Source organism: Ranitomeya variabilis, chromosome 1, assembly GCF_051348905.1.
Source record: "Ranitomeya variabilis isolate aRanVar5 chromosome 1, aRanVar5.hap1, whole genome shotgun sequence".
Lineage (NCBI taxonomy): Eukaryota > Metazoa > Chordata > Amphibia > Anura > Dendrobatidae > Ranitomeya > Ranitomeya variabilis.
The window spans coordinates 543,952,039-543,976,916 of record NC_135232.1 but is presented as its reverse complement, the minus strand read 5'-3'; the positions used below and the strand labels follow the sequence as shown (position 1 = coordinate 543,976,916).

Below are 24,878 nucleotides of genomic sequence, written 5' to 3'. Positions count from 1 at the left end.
GGCCTAACGAAGCAGGTGAGTACCAACCTGGTAAAAGACAATCCAAGTGCCAAATCACAAGTGACCACAAGAGGGAGCCAAGAAGTATAGTTCACAACAGCCGTGTGCGATAATGGTACAAAGCTGGTGGCGGCCCTACGCCGGGGCAACCTCACACATGTGCCTTGCATAGCTCACATCCTCAACCTGGTGGTCCAGCAATTTCTCCACCACTATCTTGGCCTGAATGCGCTGCTGCAGAAAGCACAGTCACTGTGTGCTCACTTCCGTCGATCGCACGTCCTGCAGGTCATCAACTTATATCACTGCAGAAGTCTTTCGGCCTACCGGTTAACCATTTGATTTGTGATGTGCTGACACAGTGGAACTTCACTCTGCACTTGTTGCAGCGACTGGCAGCAGTGACAAGCCCTGGCGCAGTATGTCCTTTTGAAAAGCCTGGGCCAACGCAGTATGGACGTGGTGTGCAAATCACACTTTCGGAGTGGGCACAGATGACCGACCTCTTCACAGTTTCAAAATGGATGGTAAGGGCTGACAATGTCATCATCAGCATAACTATTCTTGTCATTTACATGCTGGAGCACACTTTGAATAATCTGCGGGAGGAGTTGATGGTCCCAGAGGAAGAGGTGAAAGCAGAGGAGGATGCGGAAGAGATAACAATATCTAAGTTTTGGACTGTCGTTGCAAAGGTAGGTGTGGATTACAGCAATTTATCAGTGCTCATGTTAGCAGACAAACAGTTGGTGAAGGTGCAGGAGCCAAGGAATAAATAAAGGAGGAAGCTATGATGGGTGCACAACAGACAGGCGATGAAGAGGATAATGATCCCCTCTCTTGTCCATGGTTGGTGGGAGGTGGCAGAGGAAGCAACCTTGAGTATTATCCCGCCACCAACACACCATGTACTTGGACCTCATAGAAGTACCTGACACATGAGTGACTTTTTGCTGCACTGCAACATGATGCACTTATTCTTAGGGTTAGAAATAATGTTGAATACTGGGTTGCCACTCTTTGTTTGATCCACGGTTTTCTCCAAGACCGCAGGGAGGCACACAGTGTGCATCACAGTTCTAGACTTCCAACCCCAGAAACATCAAGGCATCACCGCAAAAACATTAGCTGTAGCAGTGTAAGCGGCATAAGCAATTTCTGTGAGTCATTTCACAAATTTTTTAGACCAGCCCATGCACCAGCAGAACAGAGTACAAGTCTGACATGTTGTGAATATCAATGTCATCAGGGGGAATTTAAACCCTTTTGCATGTTGGTCCTCAAAATAGAAGTGTGGCCTCAGCTCGCCTGTCATGCCTTGGAGGTTCTGTCATGCCTAGTAGCCAGTGTTCTTTCAGAATGTGTCGTCAGTGCTGCTGGTGGTTCTCTGATGGATAAGCGCGCCCGGCTGTCCCCTGAAAGTGTAGACCACCTATCTTTCATCAAAATGAACAAGTCATGGATCTCCAATGACTTTTGCACCCCAGTCACAGACTGTACAGACAAGCAATGGTGTAGTTTTTAGTGTGCTGCATTGATCTCGCTTTATTGCAGTCTGTGACACCTTTGTCGAAGATTCTGTTTTTGGAAACAATATTTATAAATGTAAAAACTCCAAGTTGAGTCTCCAACTGTTGGGCTCCCTGTAGTAGACGGCGTGTCAGAGGCCTATTATACTGTTTCTACTCTGTGGAAATTGATGCCACTTTAGTGGTGTGTGATAATTATTTTGAAATGTGGAGAATCCAAGTTGGGTTTCCTTCATGGGTGTTGCCTGTAGCAGTAGGGCTCCCAGACTGGTAGGTTTGCACTTAATTTCAGTCATCTACCTGTGTTACTATGCTATATTTTTCTAGCAATAGTAGTCTATGAAACTGATGTTTGTGCCATCAAAGTGTGGCTGGGGAAAAAAATTGAGCTGTTGCATGTGGTATCAGGGCTTCCAGCAAAGAAAGATTACACGGCTCCCTTACCCACATGTCTTAACTGCAATTTCAATTCAAAGCTGTAAATGCTTGCCCAGACTCTGATACCTCATGCACAGACCATGGCTGACTGCTTATGTGCCATTACAAAATATTCTACTGTGTTACCATCCTCACATTTTTCTATTAATAGTAGTCTACAAAACTGATGATTGTGCCACCTGAGTGTGGCTGGGGAAAAAAATGAGCTGTTCCATGAGGTATCAGATTTTCCAGCAAAGAAGGCTTACACTGCCCAATTACCCACCACGTCTTAATTGAAATGTTATTTCAAAGCTGTAAATACTGGCCCAGACCCTGACACCTCATGCATGGACCATGGCTGACTGCTGCTGTGCCATTAGCAAATTTCTACTGTTGGTCAATTGATGCCACTTTTCATGTGTGTCTGCCCCTAATTAGATCTGTTTGGGTAGCTTTTTGTCATGTCATATGGTGTTGTGTATATGTTTGGTTTTGCCCCCCCCCCCCTTTGAATTTAATGGGGTCGGGTACGTTCTACAAACTGTTCTGCGAACATCGGGACGTTCACTGAATCTTGAAAGGTTCGCTCATCTGTACTTAAGAATCTGTGATTTTATGACATCTATTTGATCAATTGTGTGAAGCCCAGATCACAGTAATTTCCCCAAGACAACTTATTTGATATAACAAGAACATAGACTTATGTGGAACTTAGTTCTCAAGTTTAATCAGACAAACGTTTATACATCTGACACAACAAGTGATTAACTTCAGAAAGTTCAACTGCTCTCACAGAAGAAGGTGTTACATGCTACGGTCAAAGATGCCACCAAAATGACAAATTCTTGAAAGTCCACTTCTCCGTCTCCATTCTCATCTAATTCTTTCATGATCTTGTCCACCGTGCCTGCATCTTTCTGAGTCTATAAAAAAAACAAGGGGTGGTTAAGAGAATGATATTGTAATTGTTGGATACTAGAGGTTCAAATGCCTTAAAAAATGCAAAACTAAATAGAGGTGATGATCCAATTATCTTTTGCAGTGAGTATTTGACATTATATTATTCTACCTACAACTGCCATGACATGTCTCCAGATAGTAGTAGCTTTCTATGTTTAATGGCTAGCAAATGCGTTTTTGTTGACTATCCAACAAAGGTTGCCTTGAGGAATACAAGCTCCTATCCTTTGTAAATATATTAAAAGATTAAATTAACAATATGAGTCATGACAACAAACCTCAAAAGAGAATCTCAGAGGTAGTCAAAAATGAAGGCAAAGTAAGATTTGTCAGGAAATGTTATAAGGTTATGTGCACATGTTGCGGATTTTCATGCGGATCATTTTTGGAAGCACGGAATTGCATCAAATCCGCAGTGTAGTGCACAACCAATGTCAGTCAATGGGAAATCCAGAATTGGTGTGCACATGCTGCGGAACAATCCTCTCGGATTCGCAGCGTTCTATTTTTCTCAACATGTCAATTCTTTTTGCGGATCTGCAGGTTTTCTGCACCCATTGACTTCCATTGAGTCAGTTAAATCTGCAGCAAAACCGCAGGTGTAAAAAGATTTGCGGTTTTGCTGTGGAGTTGCGTGCGAAAAACACTGCAGAAAGGAAATGATGTCAGAAGGAGGAAAAGTGTGTGGGCGGAGACTATTTGTGAGTGGAGAAAATGTGGGTGTCTGTGTGCAGGTGTCTGTGTGTATCTGTGTGTGTGTGCATGTGTCTACGGGGATCTGCGGGTGTGTGCACGGTTGTGTGTGTGTGCGGGTCCATGTGTAGTTGGGCATCGTCCGATGGGACTACTAATCCCATCCGGCTATGTCTGCTGTCACGCAGAACAGTGACAGCATTACCCAATGATGGGAGCGTAGTCCCATCATTCCAACTACTGTGTTGAATAGTAAAAAAAACACATATACACATACAGTACATACTCACCAAACAGCTAATCCCCGACGCCCTCGATCGCCTGCAAAATAATAAAATAACACAAATACTCCCTGTTTTGATGTAATCCATTTAATAACGAGTGTCCTATGATGATCTCCCATTTAGAGCTGTCACATCAGGAGATGTGACCGCTCTACAGGGGCTCCGGTAATACAGTGACAGGAGGTATCCTCCTGCACTGTATCACTCTGCCACCTAGAGGTCTCCAGAGTTCATCCTGTCACTTGCGGCACCGCTGCATGAGAAAATTCTCATGCAGCTGTAGCACCGTAGTGAGAGCACGAACTACACTGCGGGAGTATTATCTCCGGTCACTATGTCATCGGAGGCCCTGTAGAACAGTCACATCTCCTGATGTGACAGCTCTAAATGGGAGATCGTTGTGGGACACTCGTTATTAAATGGATTACATCAGAACAGGCAGTATTTGAGTTGGTTTATTTTTTTTTTTTTTGCAGGAGAACGAGGGCGTCGCAGGAATTAGGCATATAATGAATATGGCAAACTGTGTTGTGTTTTATTTCATTAAAAGACTTTATTCTGTCTGTGTTTCTAGTTAACATGTAACGACTATAGGATGAGTAATGGATAGGTGTCTCATAGACGCTTCTCCATTACTAAGCCATGAGCTTGATGTCACCTTACAATACAAAGGTGACATCAATCCCACAACTATTACCCCACTTGCCACCGCTACAGGGCAAGTGGGAAGAGAGAGGCTAAGTGCCAAAATTGTCGCATCTTAGAGATGCGCCATTTCTGGGGCTGCTGACAGCTGGTGTTTGTAGCCGGGGGGAGGGCAATAATTATGAGCCCTTCCTAGTCTATTAATATCAGCCCGAAGATGTCTGCATAGCCTTTTCTGGTTATTAGTTATAGGGAGACCCCATGTCATTTTTTTCTGGGGCTAACCTATTTTAATAGTCAGTAAAGACTAAATATACAGCTGTGAGCTGATATTAATAGCCTGGGAAGCACCATGGGCATTACCCTCTTCCCAGGCTATAAACATTGGCCCCCAGTTGCTGGCTTTCCCTGTTCTAGTTTTGAAAATTGCACAGGAGCCCACATATTGTTTTTCCTTTTTTTAAAAAAAAATTGAACCAATATTGCGTTTAAGACCGGGACACACTTGCGAGAAACTTGCAAGAGTCTCGCACCTCAGTATCCGGCACTGCCATTGGCACTGCGAACTGGGTTGCATGTATTACTATGCAACTGAACGCTCTGGCCAGAATGCTGATGACAATGCCAGGTACTGAGGTGCGAGACTCATGTGAGTTTCTCTCAAGTGAGACCCTGGCTGTTCTGCCTTCATTCACGTATGATGCTGTGTGGATTCCAGCACTTAATCCACTTCTCAGTAAACAGACTGTATTGATTCTTAAGTCTATCTATCTATCTATCTAGAAAAACAAAACAAAAAGCAGCACCAAAAGAAAACAAATTGTGCAAAAAATCCTTCCAGGTATGTACCAAACCTCATGCTATTATCCAGAAAAACGAAGGCAGCACTCCAATAGAAAAAATATGTGTAATTTATTGGCTCATGTGCGACGTTTCAGTCCAGGATGTGGACCTTATCTATCTATCTGTCTGTCTGTCTGTCTGTCTGTCTATCTATCTATCTATCTATCTATCTATCTATCTATCTATCTATCGATACATCTATCGATACATCTATCGATATATCTATCTATCTATAGATATTCACTTATATTTGCTTTTGTGTGTGTAAACATTATATTTGAAGATGGTATGTTATGATATTATGGTATTCAATGGAGTATGTAACAGAAGAGGTTGGACAATTGTGACATCACAATTCTTTCTTTTTTTGCTAAATAATAGATCGGTTTTTAGCTTTCAAAAATGCATACATATCCGCATGAAAAAAAAACGCATGAAAATCTGCACCAAATCCACATAAAAAACACATCAAATCCACGCGGATATTCAACTGCGTTTTCTGCCAAGAGAGGAAGAATCCATGCAGAAAATTCCACAGACAAATCAGCATCGTGTGAACGTACCCTAAATGTGAAAATACTGGCCACTCTATAAAAGGACACAGAAGTAATAAGAAATTTGTTAATAGTAGACTTTTTATTATTAGGATGCAAAACCAAAACTAAAAGCCAAATAATGCAATGAATGGGGAACAAGTTCTTCCTGAAGTTACATTATATGGCCCACTTTTGAAAGAGCTAAGGAAAACATATTTGTAGTATTTTCCTGATGAAGGGGTCAGATAGACCTTGAAACACGTTGAATAAACCACCAGAGTTTTTCATTACATTCGAATCTGTAGTGTAGCAGCGCGGACTAAATCAGTTCCTGGACATGCGCAGTCTGAAGTAGGCAAGCACATCGAACGCATGCGTACGCATGTCCTTGCGTACCAATCAGTAGCGTAGCTACTGGGGGGGCAGAGGGGGCCGTCGCCCCGGGCCCTGTCACATGAAGGGGCCCACCAGGAGCCAGGGCCACTTCTGTGACGGGGCAGAACACCGCATAGGAGGAGAGCAGTATAATGTCTGCTCCCGTCTTACAGAGACTCTGCACGGTATTAGCACAGTGGCCGGCTGCAGTCTCCCTCCTGCAGTGAATGGTTTCGCCTGTCTGACCTGATCATGAAGCTTTTCCTGGCTGCAGTTTTCTTCACTTTCACTCTGTGCACGCTAGGATTGGCTCAGGCACGCTGGGTCCTAGTGCCCACACCTTGCATTTCCCCTAGACACTTCCTGGTCCTGCCTGCAGTGCAAACTTTATCAGTAAGTGCTGGGGATGGAACTTATTAGGTTTATTAAATTCAGGTATGTCACTGTGAGACCGTTGGGGCATTGTGGGCGCTGAAAGTGAGTGAGGGGGGACAGGGTACTGGGGGGTGAATGTAAGACTATTTGGGTGTTGTGAGGGGAGAAGGTGGGTGAGGTGAGACAGGGCACTGAGGGGTGGATGTGAGCTGATGGGGGCATTGGGTACTGAAGTGGGGGAGGGGAGACAGGGCACTGGGGGGTAAATGTGAGACCATGGGGGTGTTGTGGGGGCTGAAGGTGGGTGAGGTGGGACGGGGCACCGAGGGGTGGATGTGAGACGATGGGGGTATTGGGGCAGAAGTGGGGGAGGGGGCAGGTCACTGGGGGCTGAATATTATAATGTTTAGTTCTGATATTATATGTACTCCATCATGTAATATTTGCTGTCTGGGGAGGCTGGAGATGGGGGTAGGGGGCTTTTGATACGTACCACCTGGGTCTTTTATGAGTATTAGTATAAGGAGCTTGCATACAGTAACCAAGAGCTGCATCACATTTAGGCCATGTGCACACGTTCAGGATTTTTCGCGTTTTTTTTGCGTTTTTTCGCTATAAAAACGTGATAAAAACGCGAAAAAAACGCTAACCTATGCCTCCTATTATTTACAGTGTATTCCGCATTTTTTGTGCAAATGTTGCGATTTTTTCCACGAAAAAATCGCATCGCGGAAAAAAAAGCAACATGTTCATTAAAAATGCGGAATTGCGGGGATTCCGCACACCTAGGAGAGCATTGATCTGCTTACTTCCCGCACGGGGCTGTGCACACCATGCGGGAAGTAAGCAGATTATATGCGGTTGGTACCCAGGGTGGAGGAGAGGAGACTCTCCTCCACGGACTGGGCACCATATAAGTGGTAAAAAAAAAAGAATTAAAATAAAAAATAGTGATATACTCACCTTCGATGTCTTCCCGCCTCTCAGGTGCATGCTGCCGCTTCGGTTCCTGTAGCTGGTGTGCGGTGAAGGACCTGCGATGACGTCACGGTCCTGTGATTGGTCGAGACCGCTCACGTGACCGCGACGTCATGGAAGGTCCTGCGCGCACACACCATCTATACGGAACGGACGCCGCTGAAGTCTGCAGGTGAGTATAAGCATTTTTTTTATTATTTTTAAACATTCTTTTACTATAGATGCTGCATAAGCAGCATCTATAGTAAAAAGTTGGTCACACTTGTCAAACAGTATGTTTGACAAGCGTGACCAACCTGTCAGTCAGTTTTCCAAGCGATGCTACAGATCGCTTGGAAAACTTTAGCATTCTGCAAGCTAATTACGCTTGCAGAATGCTAAAAAAACCGGGAAAAAACCCCAATTTCCGGTGTTCTTCAGGAAATTTCTGCAAGAAATCCGGACGTGTGCACATACCCTTACAGCACCACTGCAGCATTATTTTTTATTTCATTGCTGGAGCGGTGCTGAAAATCCACATCCCCTGCCCCCTGTCTAATACTCACCTTCCGGCGTTTTCATCTGTTTTAGTCTCCGCTCGGCTCCGTCTCCTGCAGTTTGTGGCCTGTCCGAGGCTCCAGTGTTTCATGGAGCAGCGCAGAGGTCACTAATCAGTGTGAGTCTGTGGGAGCCTCGTTCTGGCCTCTTTCTCACTCTCAGGCTATGTGCACACGGTGCGGATTGGCCGCTGCGGATCTGCAGCAGTTTCCCATCTGGTTTACAGTGCCATGTAAACCTATGGAAAACCAAATCCGCAGTGCCCATGATACGGAAAATACAGCACAGAAACGCTGCATTTTATTTTCTGCAGCATGTCAATTCTATTTGCGGATTCTGCAGCGTTTTATACCTGCTCCTGTATAGCATTCTGCAGGTAGTAAAACACAGGTGAAATCTGCACAAAAAACACAGGTGCACATAGCCTCATAGTCTTACATTGAGCGCTTGTGAGATAGCTTCTAACTTCTGGCCTGTCAGAAGCTGCGCTCACAAGTTTGAGCAGCGGCACTGCAGCAGTGCCACAAAATAGTGAATACGCCGGAGGATGAGTAAATGACCAGGGTATCCAAATCATTACAGGGAGTTGTGAGTCCATCATACTGTGTAAAAGGGAGCTGGGGGTCCATCATACTGTGTATACGGGAGCTGCAGGCCAATCATACTGTGTATACGAGAGCTGCGGGCCCATCATACTGTGTATACGGGAGCTGCGGGCCCATCATACTGTGTATAAGGGAGCTGCGGGCCCATCATACTGTGTATAAGGGAGCTGCGGGCCCATCATACTGTGTATAAGGGAGCTGCGGGCCCATCATACTGTGTATAAGGGAGTTGCGGGCCCATCATACTGTGTATAAGGGAGCTGCGGGCCCATCATACTGTGTATACGGGAGCTGCGGGCCCATCATACTGTGTATACGGGAGCTGCGGGCCCATCATACTGTGTATACGGGAGCTGCGGGCCCATCATACTGTGTATAAGGAAGCTGTGGGCCCATCATATTGTGTATAAAGGAGCTGTGCGCCCATCATACTGTGTATAAGGAAGCTGTGGGCCCATCATACTGTGTACAGGGGAACTGTGGGGGACATCATACTGTTTGACGGGAGCTGCCGGCCCATCATACTGTGTATAGGAAACTGTGAAGGCATATTGTGCATATGGGAGCTGTTGGCCCATTACACTGTATATAGGGGAGCTCTGGGGGTCATTATACTTTCTATAGTGGAGTTCTGTCAGCATTATACTGTGTATAGGGGAGAATTGGGCTCATATTATCTATAGGGGAGCAGTGGGAACATCATTTTGTGTAAATGGGGGAGCAGTGGGAACATCATACGGTGTATAGGGGAGTTATAGAATCACCATACTGTGTATAGGGGAGCTGTGGGGGCCTTAGACTGTGTATAGGGAAGCTTTACGCTCACCATACTGTGTATAATGCAGCAGTACATGGGGGAACTTAGGGGACATTATTAAATGTTAAGTGGGCACTTAAGCATTATTGTTATAGGGGCACTCAGAGTATTGTGACCATCCAAGTTGCATATGGTCACAATATGGCGGTAAAGTCAATGTTCGTTTTTGTATATAGATTTATTTTCAATAACAGTGCAGTCATATTCTGAGGTTCCCCTATATTCACAACTAGAGTGCGCAACCGTAGCTGTAATAAGGGTTAGCTGGTTAGGGGCCCCCTCAGATGTTTCGCCCCCCCTAAGTTGAAACCCTAGCTACGCCTCTGGTACCAATTCTTTCCCATAGACAGTAATGCGTTGTTTTGATGCACTCATCCGCAAGCGCATGCCTGCGGATATTTGACATGACAAAAAATGCAACATGTTGCGTTCAGCGGGTGCGGTGAAACAAAGCATGCGGACGCATCTGCACCCAAACTGATGCCAACACATGTCCCTACATACACAATGTTACAGATAGGTACACAAGACACAGATATGCTAATGTGAACCCGGCCTTTTTGATTTGTGCAACTGGTTGTTGTGGAAAGGATCAAGGTAGAGGCTGTTTAAAAGTTACTGACATTTATGGCATTGATTCAATCAAGGGTGCGGAATCCTTAGATCCTGCAATGTTATTGACAACGGATGATGAAATATTGGCTGATATTTTGTGGCAACATAACGATGTATGGGTGACTTCAAAAACACAATGTAGCAAAGTTTCCAAAATTGTGGGAATGGTAGAGGGTCCTGATCCCTCTCCCCAGAGACAGTATAAAGTACCCCCATAATCAGTCCCATATATTAAAAGGATACTGGATGACTTGCTAATTCAAAATGTCATCAGGGAATGCCAATCCACAAACAATGCGCCCTTATGGCCAGCGAAGAAGCCAAATGGCTGGGTGTTGTGAACTCTGTTTTCGGGCTCCCTCTTGTGGTCACTGGTGGTATGGTGTGACTTTTGCTTTGGGCTCCCCCTGGTGGCTTTGTTTGTTATCCTGCTGGTCTCTGGCTATCAGCTGGTTCGTTATCCTCTGGGAGGTTCCTATATAGCTCTGTTTTACTTCCTCTTGTTGCCGGCTGTCGATGTAATCAGTGCTACTCAGATTCCTTCTGACTACCTTGCTCCCAGTCCATCCAGGACAAAGCTAAGTTTTGTTTGCTCATTTTTTTGATCAGCAGTGTTTATCATGTTTTCTTGTCCAGCTTGCTAAAATGTGATTTCCTCGCTTGCTGGATGCTCTAGTGGACTGAGTTTCTCCCCACACACCATTAGTTGGTGCGTGGGTTCTTGTAATCTCAGGATGGATATTTTGTAAGGGTTTTTTATTGATCGCATAGACCCCTGCTCTATTTTCTGCTTTCTAGTACTAGTGGGCCTCTTTTGCTGAATCTGATTTCATCCCTACGTATGTGCCTTCTTCTTACTTCACCGTTAATATTTGTTGGGGGCTTCTATATCTTTGGGGATTATTTCTCTGGAGGCAAGCGAGGTCTTTCTTTCTCTTTAGGGGTAGCTAGTTCCTCAGGCTGGCTCGAAACGTCTAGGAATTTTTTAGGCACGTTCACCGGCTACCTCTAGTTGTTTTGGATAGGTTCAGATTTGCGATCAGTCCAGTTACCATCTCCCTAGAGCTTGTCCTTAGTTTATTCACTTGCTGGTCTATTCGTGATCCTCAGCCACTAAGGATCATAACAGTACAGCCGGCCAGTAAAGTGTTAATTGCATGGCAGAAGCAGGAGAAAAGAAGCCTTGAGAATTTTTTTTTTTTTTTTTGCCGTGTGTCTAGCTGCTGTGGCTAGCTTCTCTCCTCCTCTTAATCTTGGTGTGGCTCTGAGTTCAGCTGCTGACATGGATGTCCAGAGCTTGGCTTCCAGTCTGGATCATCTTGCTGCTAGGGTTCAAAGTATTCAGGATTTTGTTGTTCACAGTCCTATGTCAGAGCCTAGAATACCTATTCCGGAGTTGTTTTCTGGAGATAGATCTAAGTTCCTGAATTTTAGGAACAATTGTAAGTTGTTTCTTTCTTTGAAACCTCGTTCCTCTGGTGATGCCGTTCAGCAAGTTAAGATTATCATTTCCTTTTTGCGTGGTGACCCCCAAGATTGGGCCTTCGCATTGGCGCCAGGGGATCCTGCATTGCTTAGTGTAGATGCGTTTTTTCTAGCCCTTGGATTGCTCTATGAGGAACCTAATCTTGAGAACCAGGCTGAAAAAACGTTATGGGCCCTCTCGCAGGGGCAAGATGAAGCAGAGGTGTACTGCCAGAAATTTCGGAAATGGTCGGTGCTTACTCAGTGGAATGAGTGTGCCCTGGCTGCAAATTTCAGAGAAGGTCTTTCTGAAGCCATTAAGAATGTCATGGTGGGGTTCCCTACGCCTGCAGGTCTGAATGAGTCAATGACTCTGACCATTCAGATTGATCGGCGTTTGCGGGAGCACAAACCTGTGCACCATTTGGCGGTGTCTTCTGAACAGACACCTGAATCTATGCAATGTGACAGAATTCTGACCAGAAGTGAACGGCAAAATTATAGACGGCAAAATGGGTTGTGCTTTTACTGTGGTGACTCAGCTCATGTTATCTCAGCATGCTCTAAGCGCAAAAAAAAGGTTGATAAATCTGTCACCATTGGTACTTTACAGCCTAAGTTCATTTTGTCTGTTACCCTGATTTGTTCCCTGTCATCTTACCCGGTTAATGCTTTTGTAGATTCAGGTGCCGCCCTGAGTCTGATGGATTGGTCATTTGCCAGGCGCTGTGGTTTTGATTTGGAGCCTTTAAAATTCCCTATTCCACTAAGGGGAATTGATTCTACACCATTGGCTACGAATAGACCTCAGTACTGGACACAAGTGACCATGTGCATGACTCCTGTTCATCAGGAGGTGATTCGCTTTCTTGTACTGCATAATTTGCATGATGTCGTCGTGTTGGGTCTACCATGGTTGCAGATTCATAATCCAGTCCTGGATTGGAAAGCTATGTCGGTGTCAAGTTGGGGTTGTCAGGGAATTCATGGTGACGCTCCTGTGGTGTCTATTGCTTTGTCCACTCCTTCTGAAGTCCCTACGTTTTTGTCAGACTACCAGGATGTATTTGAGGAGCCCAAACTCAATTCTCTACCTCCTCATAGGGACTGTGATTGTGCTATAAATTTGATTCCTGGTAGTAAGTTTCCTAAGGGACGACTTTTCAATTTATCTGTGCCGGAGCATGCTGCCATGCGGAGTTATATAAAGGAGTCTTTAGAAAAGGGACATATTCGCCCGTCCTCATCCCCTCTTGGTGCAGGATTCTTTTTTGTGGCTAAAAAGGATGGTTCCCTGAGACCCTGTATTGATTATCGCCTTTTGAATAAAATCACGGTCAAATTTCAGTATCCTTTGCCATTGTTAACTGATTTGTTTGCTCGCATTAGGGGGTCTAATTGGTTCACCAAGATAGATCTTCGTGGTGCGTATAACCTTGTGCGTATAAAACAGGGTGATGAATGGAAAACTGCATTTAATACGCCTGAAGGCCATTTTGAGTACTTGGTGATGCCTTTTGGACTTTCTAATGCTCCTTCAGTCTTTCAGTCCTTTATGCATGACATCTTCCGTGAATATCTGGATAAGTTTATGATTGTGTATCTGGATGATATTCTGTTTTTTTCGGATGATTGGGAGTCTCATGTTAAGCAGGTCAGGATGGTCTTTCAGGTCCTACGTGACAATGCTTTATTTGTGAAGGGTTCAAAATGTCTTTTTGGAGTCCAGAAGATTTCTTTTTTGGGTTTCATTTTTTCTCCTTCTACTATTGAGATGGACCCAGTGAAGGTTCAGGCTATTCATGACTGGACGTAGCCTACATCTGTTAAGAGTCTTCAGAAGTTCTTGGGTTTGCTAATTTTTACCGTCGCTTCATAGCTAATTTTTCTGGCGTTGTTAAGCCTTTGACGGATTTGACCAAGAAGGGTTCTGATGTGACTAATTGGTCTTCTGCGGCTGTGGAGGCCTTTCGGGAGCTGAAGCGTCGGTTTTCTTCGGCTCCGGTCTTATGTCAGCCAGATGTCTCACTTCCCTTCCAGGTGGAGGTTGATGCTTCCGAGATTGGAGCGGGGGCTGTTTTGTCGCAGAGAAGCCCCGATGGCTCTGTGATGAAGCCATGTGCTTTCTTTTCAAGAAAGTTTTCGTCTGCCGAGCGGAATTATGATGTCGGTAATCGGGAGCTGTTGGCTATGAAGTGGGCATTTGAGGAGTGGCGACATTGGCTCGAGGGAGCTAAACATCGTGTGGTGGTCTTGACTGACCACAAGAATTTGATTTATCTCGAGTCGGCCAAGCGGCTGAATCCCAGACAGGCTCGTTGGTCGTTGTTTTTCTCTCGTTTTGATTTCATGGTCTCGTACCTGCCGGGTTCGAAGAATGTGAAGGCTGATGCTCTTTCTAGGAGTTTTGTGCCTGACTCTCCTGGAGATTCAGAGCCGGCTGGTATCCTTAGAGAAGGGGTGATTTTGTCTGCCATCTCCCCAGATTTGCGACGTGTGCTGCAAGAGTTTCAGGCGGATAGACCTGACCGCTGTCCACCGGAGAGACTGTTTGTCCCGGATAGATGGACCAACAGAGTCATCTCCGAGGTTCATTCTTCGGTGTTGGCGGGCCATCCTGGAATATTTGGTACCAGAGACTTGGTGGCCAGGTCTTTTTGGTGGCCTTCCTTGTCGCGGGATGTGCGTTCCTTTGTGCAGTCTTGTGGAATTTGTGCTCGGGCAAAGCCTTGCTGTTCTCGTGCCAGTGGTTTGCTGTTACCTTTGCCTGTCCCGAAGAGGCCTTGGACGCACATTTCCATGGATTTTATTTCAGATCTCCCTGTCTCTCAGAGAATGTCTGTCATCTGATCGTTTTTCTAAGATGGTCCATTTGGTGCCCTTGCCTAAGTTGCCTTCCTCCTCCGAGTTGGTTCCACTGTTTTTTCAAAATGTGGTTCGTTTGCACGGGATTCCTGGGAACATTGTTTCTGACAGAGGATCCCAGTTTGTGTCTAGATTTTGGCGGACCTTTTGTGCTAAGTTGGGCATTGAATTGTCTTTTTCGTCGGCCTTCCATCCTCAGACGAATGGCCAAACCGAGCGAACTAATCAGACCTTGGAGACTTATTTAAGATGTTTTGTTTCTGCTGACCAGGACGACTGGGTTACTTTTTTACCGTTGGCCGAGTTTGCCCTTAATAATCGGGGTAGTTCTGCTACTTTGGTTTCTCCTTTTTTTTTGTAATTCGGGGTTTCATCCTCGTTTTTCCTCGGGTCAGGTGGAGCCTTCTGACTGTCCTGGAGTGGATGTTGTGGTGGATAGGTTGCATCAGATTTGGAATCATGTGGTGGACAATTTGAAGTTGTCACAAGAGAAGGCTCAGCTCTTTGCCAACCGCCGTCGCTGTGTGGGTCCCCGACTTCGCGTTGGGGACTTGGTGTGGTTGTCTTTTCGCTTCGTTCCTATGAAGGTCTCCTCTCCTAAGTTCAAGCCTCGGTTTATCGGTCCTTATAAGATTCTGGAAGTCCTTGGCCCTGTGTCATTCCGTCTGGACCTCCCGGCATCATTTGCTATTCATAATGTGTTCCATCGCGGAGGTATGTGGTACCTGTGGTTCCTCCGGTTGAGCCTCCTGCCCCGGTGCTGGTTGAGGGAGAATTGGAATACGTGGTGGAGAAGATCTTGGATTCTCGTGTTTCTAGACGGAGGCTCCAGTATTTGGTCAAGTGGAAGGGCTATGGTCAGGAGGATAATTCTTGGGTTGTCGCCTCTGATGTTCATGCGGCCGATTTGGTTCGTGCCTTCCATGTGGCTCATCCTGATCGCCCTGGGGGTTTTCATGAGGGTTCGGTGACCCCTCCTTAAGGGGGGGGGGTACTGTTGTGAACTCTGTTTTCGGGCTCCCTCTTGTGATCACTGGTGGTATGGTGTGACTTTTGCTTTGGGCTCCCCCTGGTGGCTTTGTTTGTTATCCTGCTGGTCTCTGGCTATCAGCTGGTTGGTTATCCTCTGGGAGGTTCCTATATAGCTCTGTTTTACTTCCTCTTGTTGCCGGCTGTCGATGTAATCAGTGCTACTCAGATTCCTTCTGACTACCTTGCTCCCAGTCCATCCAGGACAAAGCTAAGTTTTGTTTGCTCATTTTTTTGATCAGCAGTGTTTATCATGTTTTCTTGTCCAGCTTGCTAAAATGTGATTTCCTCGCTTGCTGGATGCTCTAGTGGACTGAGTTTCTCCCCACACACCATTAGTTGGTGCGTGGGTTCTTGTAATCTCAGGATGGATATTTTGTAAGGGTTTTTTATTGATCGCATAGACCCCTGCTCTATTTTCTGCTTTCTAGTACTAGTGGGCCTCTTTTGCTGAATCTGATTTCATCCCTACGTATGTGCCTTCTTCTTACTTCACCGTTAATATTTGTTGGGGGCTTCTATATCTTTGGGGATTATTTCTCTGGAGGCAAGCGAGGTCTTTCTTTCTCTTTAGGGGTAGCTAGTTCCTCAGGCTGGCTCGAAACGTCTAGGAATTTTTTAGGCACGTTCACCGGCTACCTCTAGTTGTTTTGGATAGGTTCAGATTTGCGATCAGTCCAGTTACCATCTCCCTAGAGCTTGTCCTTAGTTTATTCACTTGCTGGTCTATTCGTGATCCTCAGCCACTATGGATCATAACAGCTGGGTTCCAACATTGGACTCTAGAGCTTTAAATAAGGGTACCCCTCCTGTCACTAATGTGGTTGCCAAAATGCCTCATATAATGACAGCAATTAAACCTTCCTCCACAGTGTTCTTGTCAATAGACATCTCAAATGGGTATTTCTCAATTCCTATACACCCTGATTGTCAGTACAAATTTGCCTGTACATTTCAAGGGAATCAATTAACATTTTATCAATTTCCACAAGTCTAGTTCTACTTATTTCCATAAATGTATGGTTGAAATTTTGTCAGTTTTCTCAGGACCTGAGTGTATTGTGCAGTATGTAGATGATGTTTTGCTCCAATCTGACACAAAGGAACAACATTATGCATTGTTAAGTGAACTGCTAACACTCCTTGAGAAGGCAGGCCTTAAACTTAATCCTAACAAAGCCCAGCTAATGAAGGATTCTGTGTTGTTTTTGGGGGTGGTAGTTTCAATAGTAGGGAGAATTCCTGAGCCCAACAAATGTGAAACTATGAGGAGAGATTTCATTGAGGGATTAGCTGAGAAAGCAAAACCCCTCTATGAACTTCTAAAAAGTGATAAAAGAGAATCTGACCCACTTGAATGGATGGAAGAGCATGAAGGGGCTTTCAGCAGGCTAAAAACCAGCCTCTCTCAAGCACCTGCTCTAAAGGTACCGTTACACTAAGCGACTTACCAACGATCACGACCAGCGATTGTGATCGTTGGTAAGTCGTTGTGTGGTCGCTGGGGAGCTGTCACACAGACAGCTCTCTCCAGCGACCAACGATCAGGGAAACGACTTCGGCATCGTTGAAACTGTCTTCAACGATGCCGAAGTCCCCCTGCAGCACCAGGGTAAACATCAGGTTACTAAGTGCAGGGCCGCGCTTAGTAACCCGATATTTACCCTGGTTACCATTAGTGTTGAGCATTCCGATACCGCAAGTATCGGGTATCGGCCGATACTTGCGGTATCGGAATTCCGATACCGAGTTCCGATACTTTTGTGGTATCGGGAATCGGTATTGGAACCATATTCATGTGTAAAATAAAGAATTAAAATAAAAAATATGGATATACTCACTTCTCCGGCGGCCCCTGGATCTTACCGCTGTAACTGGGAGCCTCCGTTCCTAAGAATGAGCGCGTGAAGAGCCTTCGATGACGTTGCGGCTTCTGATTGGTCGTGTGACCGCTCATGTGACCGCTCACACGACCAATCACAAGCCGCGACGTCATCGGAGGTCCTTCACAGGCTCATTCTTAGGAACGGAGGCTCCCGGTTACAGCGGTAAGGTCCAGGGGCCGCCGGAGAGGTGAGTATATCCATATTTTTTATTTTAATTCTTTATTTTACACATGAATATGGATCCCAGGGCCTGAAGGAGAGTTTCCTCTCCTTCAGACCCTGGGAACGATTCCGATACTTGGCGTCCCATTGAAATGCATTGGTATCGGGTATCGGTATCGGCGAGATCCGATATTTTGCCGGTATCGGCCGATACTATCCGATACCGATACCAATGCATATCGGAAGGTATCGCTCAACACTAGTTACCATTGTAAAAGTAAAAAAAAAACACTACATACTCACCTTCTGATGTCTGTCACGTCCCCCGGCGTCCACGCGCTGCTGCAGAGAGCTTTCCCTGCACTGAATGAGTCAGCGGCGCCGGCAGTAACAGCGGTGACGTCAACGCTGTGCTCTGCTTTACGGCTGGCCGGCGCTCACACAGTCAGTGCAGGGAAAGCTCCCTGCAGCAGCGCGTGGACGCCGGGGGACGTGACAGACATCAGAAGGTGAGTATGTAGTGTTTTTTTTTTACTTTTACAATGGTAACCAGGGTAAATATTGGGTTACTAAGCGCGGCCCTGCGCTTAGTAACCCGATGTTTACCCTGGTTACAAGTGAACACATCGCTGGACCGGTGTCACACACACCGATCCAGCGATGACAGCGGGTGATCAGCGACGAAATAAAGGTCTGGACTTCTAGCTCCGACCAGCGATATCACAGCAGGATCCAGATCGCTGCTGCGTGTCAAACACAACGAGATCGCTATCCAGGACGCTGCAACGTCACTGCAACGTCACGGATCGTTGTCGTTCTCGTTGAGTGTGACGGTACCTTAAGCAATCCAGACCCAGATCTTCCTTTTGTGTTACAGGTTCATGCTTCTGTGATAGCAATAATGGCTGTGTTGCTACAGGAGAGACAAGGAAAATGGGTTCCTGTTGGTTACCTATCAAGATTATTAAGCCCTGTGGAAATAGGATTTGACGATTGTGTTAGGAATCTGTTGGCAGTGCATTGGGCAATACTATCCACAGAGTACATTGTAGTACATATTAGGATTTTCCAAAATTGAAAGTGTAGGCCCCTTAAAAAATTGTGAGGAAAGAATGGATGTAGATGACGAGGAAAAAGCTAATATATTAAATACATTCTTCTCTACGGTATTCAAGGTGGAAAATAAAATACTAGGTGATAAAAAATAGATAGATAAATCTATAGATAATACTAAGAGAACTAAGTAATGTAATAATGTCCAGAAAAAAGAAAAAAAAAATATACCCGCACTGCCGCTTTCTGCGATCACCTATCAGCGTGCCTTAAGCTGCTATGCCAGTACCCATACCACCTACTCCATACACGGGCGCTTCGGGTGCATAACCAAAAAAGTGCTTGAAATCCAGAGAAAAAGAAAAAAATGGTTTGCACTCACCAAGCCCGATAAAACAGTTAAGACTTTATTAGGACATATGTGAAATGGACAAGGAGATCATGTTGACCACAGGATGACAGCTGTTTCGCGCACGCAGCACTTCCACAGATCCCGATCAGGATCTGTGGAAGTGCTGCGTGCGCGAAACAGCTGTCATCCTGTGGTCAACATGATCTCCTTGTCCATTTCGCATATGTCCTAATAAAGTCTTATCTGTTTTATTGGGCTTGGTATGTAATGTAATAGACAAACAATTATTTCTTATATTTATGGACTCTATAGCGATGGGGTCTGTTCCACAGGACTGGCGTAAAGCAAATGTGGTACCAATATTCAAAAAGGGCTCTAAAAGTTAACCTGGAAACTATAGGCCAATAAGTCTAACTTCTATTGTTGGTAAAATATTTGAAAGGTTTCTGAGGGATGCTATTACAGATTATCTCAATGAGAATAACTGTTTAACTCGATATCAGCATGGGTTTATTGGACATGTTATATCTTGATTTTTCCAAAGCGTTTGATACCGTGTCACACAAAAAGTTGGTACACAAAATGAGAATGCTGGGTCTGGGGGAAAATGTTTGTAAATGGGTAACTGGCTTAGACTACTTTCACACTAGCGTCGTGCACTGCACGTCGCAATGCGTCGTTTTGTAGAAAAAATGCATCCTGCAAAATTGCTTGCAGGATGCGTTTTTTCTCCATAGACTTGCATTAGCGACGCATTGCGACGGATTGGCACACGTCGCAACCGTCGTGCGACGGGTGCGTCGGACCGTCGGCACAAAAAAGTTACATGTAACGTTTTTTGGTGCGTCATGTCCGCCATTTCCGACCGCTCATACGCAGCCGGAACTCCGCCCCCGCCTCCCTGGACATCACAATGGGGCAGCGGATGCGTTGTAAAACTGCATCCGCTGCCACCGTTGTGTTTTCTAATCACAGTTTGCGTTGTACGACACTAGTGTGAAAGTAGCCTAAGTGATAGAAAGCAGAGGGTGGTTATAAATGGTATATTCTCAAACTGGGTCGCTGTGACCAGTGGGGTACCGCAGGGATTGGTGTTGGGACCTATTCTCTTCAACATATTTATTAACAATCTGGTAGAAGGTTTACAAAGTAAAATATCGATATTTGCAGATGATACTGTGGCACCCCTGGAGTCCGGTTGCCACAGTGGCATTGCTTTCCTCACAGGGGGTGATGCCATGACTGGAAGCAAAGAGGGGTCCCCTTACCAGCTGATGTCCACATCCAACACCTTTCCTGAATCCAGACCAGAAGGGCTGAGCTCTAAATGAGGTTTTCAGGGGAGCTTCCTCCATAAGTTCTGGTCTGGAAGCGGAGTTAGTAAGTCTTAGTGTGTGTGAGGGAGCAGACAGAGGAGGAGGCAAGAAGTGAGGAGAACCTGAGGGGGATTGGAGCTATGACTGAGCTCACCCCAGGACTGAGGGCCAAAGATTGGACACTGGAGTCCATGGTTGTGTGGGAACTGCAGGCCCGGCAACCAAATCCGGAGGACAGGAGATTGCAGGTCTCCTGGCCCCAGCCGACACCTGGAGGTACAGCAGCATACTAGAGCCCGGAATCACCACGAGGGAGTGACACCTGGAACAGGCTCAAGCTGCCTGCCATACGGATAGTGTTTCACTTAGTGGACAGACTAAGACAGGGACCAAGCGCCCAGAGAATAGTGCAGCTGGAAGGCCTCCAACCCAACCTGGCTAGGTGAGCTCTGAATTGCTTCCAGGCTGCCTGGATCTCCAAACCAGCTGTGACTTGTGCACCAGCATCCTGGGATTAAAGGTAAAGGAAACTGCAACCCTTGTGTCCTCTAGTTATTCCTGGACCCTCAGTCCTGCACCCCAATGTCAAAAGTCCCTTACAAAACTGTACCAGTAGCCCTGGGGCCCCGCTCCACCTGTGGGGAGCAGAACCATCCCAGCTGCATCACCATCAGCCCCAGGGCTCCCCTTAAGCTGCGTCGGCCATTTATAGCCAACCATCACAGGTGACGTCACATACAATGCCCTATGAACTTCCCCTTTCTTATTTTTATTGCGCGCCCAGGGCTATGGACTGGGTCACCGCTGCCGTGACCACCCCTTTAAGAGCCGTGCGACCTGGTTCCGAGTACCCCACAGCCCTAGCGAGTGTTGCAATACAAAACTATGTAAAGCAGTCAATACAAGAGAAGATGGTATTCTGCTACAGATGGATCTAGATAAGTTGGAAACTTGGGCCGAGAGGTGGCAGATGTGGTTTAACAATGATAAATGTAAGGTTATACACATGGGAGGAAGGAATCAATATCACCATTACACACTGAATGGGAAACCACTGGGTAAATGTGACATGGAGAAGGACTTGGGGATCCTAGTAAATGATAAACTTACCTGGAGCAGCCAGTGCCAGGCAGCGGCTGCCAAGGCAAACAGGATGATGGGGTGCATTAAAGAGAACCTGTCACCCCAAAAATCGAAGATGAACTGCGGCCACCGGCATTAGGGGCTTATCTACAGCATTCTGTAATGCTGTAGATAAGCCCCCGATGTATCCTGAAAGATGAGAAAAAGAGGTTAGATTATACTCACCCAGGGGCGGTCCCACTGCGGTCCGGGTCCGATGGACGTTGTGGTCCGGTCCGGGACAACCTATCTTCTTACGATTAAGTCCTCTTCTTGTCCTCTTCCTGCCACAGCTCCCGCACAGGCGTACTTTGTCTGCCTGTTGAGGGCAGAGCAAAGTACTGCAGTGCGAAGGCGCAGGGAAGGGTCAGAGAGGCCCAGTGCCTGCTACCTGCAGTACCATTAAAATGGTGCTGTTGCCCCAGGTGTCGTACGTGCTGCACAATGCCCCCATATGGTTATCTAAACGGTGGTTCCGTACAATCTATTCTGTATTTAGGGATCTTGTGTGGGGTAAAAAATAACCGAGGATTAGACTCGAAATATTACAGGGGCTCAAAGATGAGGGGGGCTGGCACTCCTGAATCCGTGGATTTATTATCTAGCAGCTCAGGTCCAACAGCTGAGGATTGAGAGATAGAAGGCACAGGTTCAGTGTGGCAGATATTGACTTGGGTACTGGGAAGAGACTCATTGTTTCAAGGACTGGAGGCAGGTAGTTTTAGAAAACTGGGACAGTAGTGCCCCACTCTGGCCCTGGCACACAAGGTGTGGATGAGATTAAAAGGATTAGGGGAGTGGAGGCCCTGACTAATTAGTCACCTATGTTGCAAAATGAAAAACTGCCAGAATTTGACAAAATGGGGGAATTTAAAAACTGGACGAGGGAAGGAATTCAATACATGGCCCAATTACAGGACTCGCGGGGACTAGTGACTTTTGAGAAACTACAGGAGGAATATGAGTTATCTGAGACCTGTAGATACCAGTATAGACAGCTCTGTCACGCTTACACAGCGCAGAGTAAGACAGTTTCTATGAGGGTCCAAAAAGACATATTGGAGGACTATGTATGTAGTTATGGGGGAACAAAAGAAGATGTGTCAGGTATTTATAAAGACTTCATACACACCTTTTTAATCAATTACCCGATTAAAACTAAAAGTGAAGTGATAAGATGAATTGGGACCGATAGAAGAGAATAAGTGGGAGGCGATTATGGAATACATACCCCAATTGTCACTGAGTGAGCCAGGTAGACAAATATATGTGTTCCATAGAGTGTACAGGACCCCTGAAAGACTATATAGGACAGGACTGAGAGACTTCTGAATGTCCTCGTTGTCAGGCTGATGGGGCCGGGATCTTACATATGTTGTGGCAGTGCTCCAGACTAGACTCATACTGGACAGCGGTTATTAACACTATAGAGGGTGTGTATTACTGTAGAATTGAGAGGGTTCCTGTGGTTTGTATTTTAGGTTATGTGGAGGAGATTCAGATTCAAAATCAGTTCAAACTGGCGATAGCTAGGTTTTTATGCCCTTAAAACAGAGAAATATGTCACACAAAATAACATTTCCCACATGTCTACTTTACATCAGAACAATTTTGAAACAAAATTTTTTTTCGTTAGGAAGTTATAAGGGTTAAAAGTTAACCAGTGATTTCTCATTTTTACAACAACATTTACAAAACCATTTTTATAGGGACCACTTCACATTTGAAGTCACTTTGAAGGGTCTATATGATAGAAAATACCCCAAAGTAACACCATCATAAAAACTGCACCCCTCAAAGTACTCAAAACCACATTCAAGAAGTTTATTAACCCTTCAGGTGTTTCACGGGACCAGAAGCAACGTGGAAGGAAAAACTGAACATTTAACTTTTTAGTCACAAAAATAATCTTTCAGCAACAATTTTTTTTATTTTCCCAAGGGTAAAAGGAGATAATGGACCCCAAAAGTTGTTGTCCTGAGTACGCTGATACCCCATATGTGGGGGGCAACCACTATTTGAGCACAGCTGCGCTCGGAAGGGAAGGAGCGGTGTTTGACTTTTTCAAACTAAAATTGGCTGGAACTGAGATCGGATGCCATGTCGCGTTTGGTGAGCCCTTGATGTGCCTAAACCATGGAAATCCCCCACAAGTAACCCCATTTTGGAAACTAGACACCCTAAGGAACTTAAATAAATGTGTGCTGAGCACTTTGAACCACCAAGTGCTTCACAGAAACTTATAATGTAGAGCCTTAAAAATTAAAAATCATATTTTTTCACAAAAATAATCTTTTCGCCCCCAATTTTTTATTTTAGCAAGGGTAACAGGAGAAATTGGACCCCAATAGTTGTTTTCTAATTTGTCCTGAGTACGCTGATACCCTATATGTGGGGGTAAATCACTGTTTTGGTGCACAGCAGAGCTCGGAAGGGAATGAGCGCCGTTTCACTTTTTCATTGCAGAATTGGCTGAAATTGAGATTGGACGCCATGTCGCGCTTGGAGAACCCCTAATGTGCCTAAACAATTCTAACTTCAACCCTAACTTTAGCCCCAACCCTAACCCTAACTTTAGCCCCAACCCTAACCCTAACTCTAATGGGAAAATGGAAATAAATACATTTTTTAAATTTTTACATTTTATTATTTTACTCTAACTAAGGGGGTGATAAAGGGGGGTTTGCTTTACTATTTACAGCTGGTTTTTATATCTGGTTTTTATGTTTGGCAGCTGTCACACACTAAAAGATGCTTTTTATTGTAAAAGATAATTTTTGCATCACCACATTTTGAGAGCTATAATTTTTCCATATTTTGGCCCACAGAGTCATGCTGTCATGTCGGACGCTATTCACACTAGGGCGTCCGACAGGCAGCGGTAATTTCACATATGTCCACTATACGTTCATTGGCGCCGGCAAGACTTTATTCAGGTTGTCCGGGGTTAATCTAGCTGGTACTCGGGTTGCAGTCTGGGTCACGCCCACGGCCTTTAAATAGTCGTGCTGGACTTTGGGTGTCGCCGATTATAGCTTGTGCCTCATGCCTAGTGATTCCGGTCTGGAGTGGTGGTCTTGTAGGAGATATATCGTATCTGGTGGTGTATTAACCTTTGTTATATTTCTCCTTCCTATATTTGTATTTGCTTTGCCCTGAGCACATTATAGTGTTTTCCTGTGTGTCTGCGGCGTGGTGCGTTTTTAGTTTACCCTGTCTGTGCTTTCTGTGGGGGTCGGTGTGAGATCACTTCACTGGGTGGCGGGTGGTGGTTTCAGCTTAGGGTTGAAACAGGAGTCAGGGCCAGGCCTGGTGGCCCAGACAAGCACACCATTAGTGTAAATTCTGGGAGAGGGACAGACAGGGTTTCCCCTAGTCTGAGGGATATCACAGGGTCCTGGGTAACCAGCCTTAACT

At 45.5% G+C, this 24,878-nt stretch overlaps 1 protein-coding gene across 2 annotated transcripts in view; it reads right to left on the bottom strand.

Annotated features, from left to right (window-relative positions):
- Positions 1 to 2,649: 2,649 nt before the first annotated feature.
- Positions 2,650 to 24,878, bottom strand: part of LOC143766920 (protein S100-A1-like) — a 107,225-nt gene continuing 84,996 nt past the window's right edge. For both annotated transcript variants that reach the window (XM_077254939.1, XM_077254932.1), the window contains one exon: positions 2,650 to 2,872. In XM_077254939.1, the coding sequence (XP_077111054.1) occupies positions 2,836 to 2,872 (37 nt within the window). In that variant the 3' untranslated portion in view covers positions 2,650 to 2,835. The remainder of the gene's footprint in view (positions 2,873 to 24,878) is intronic.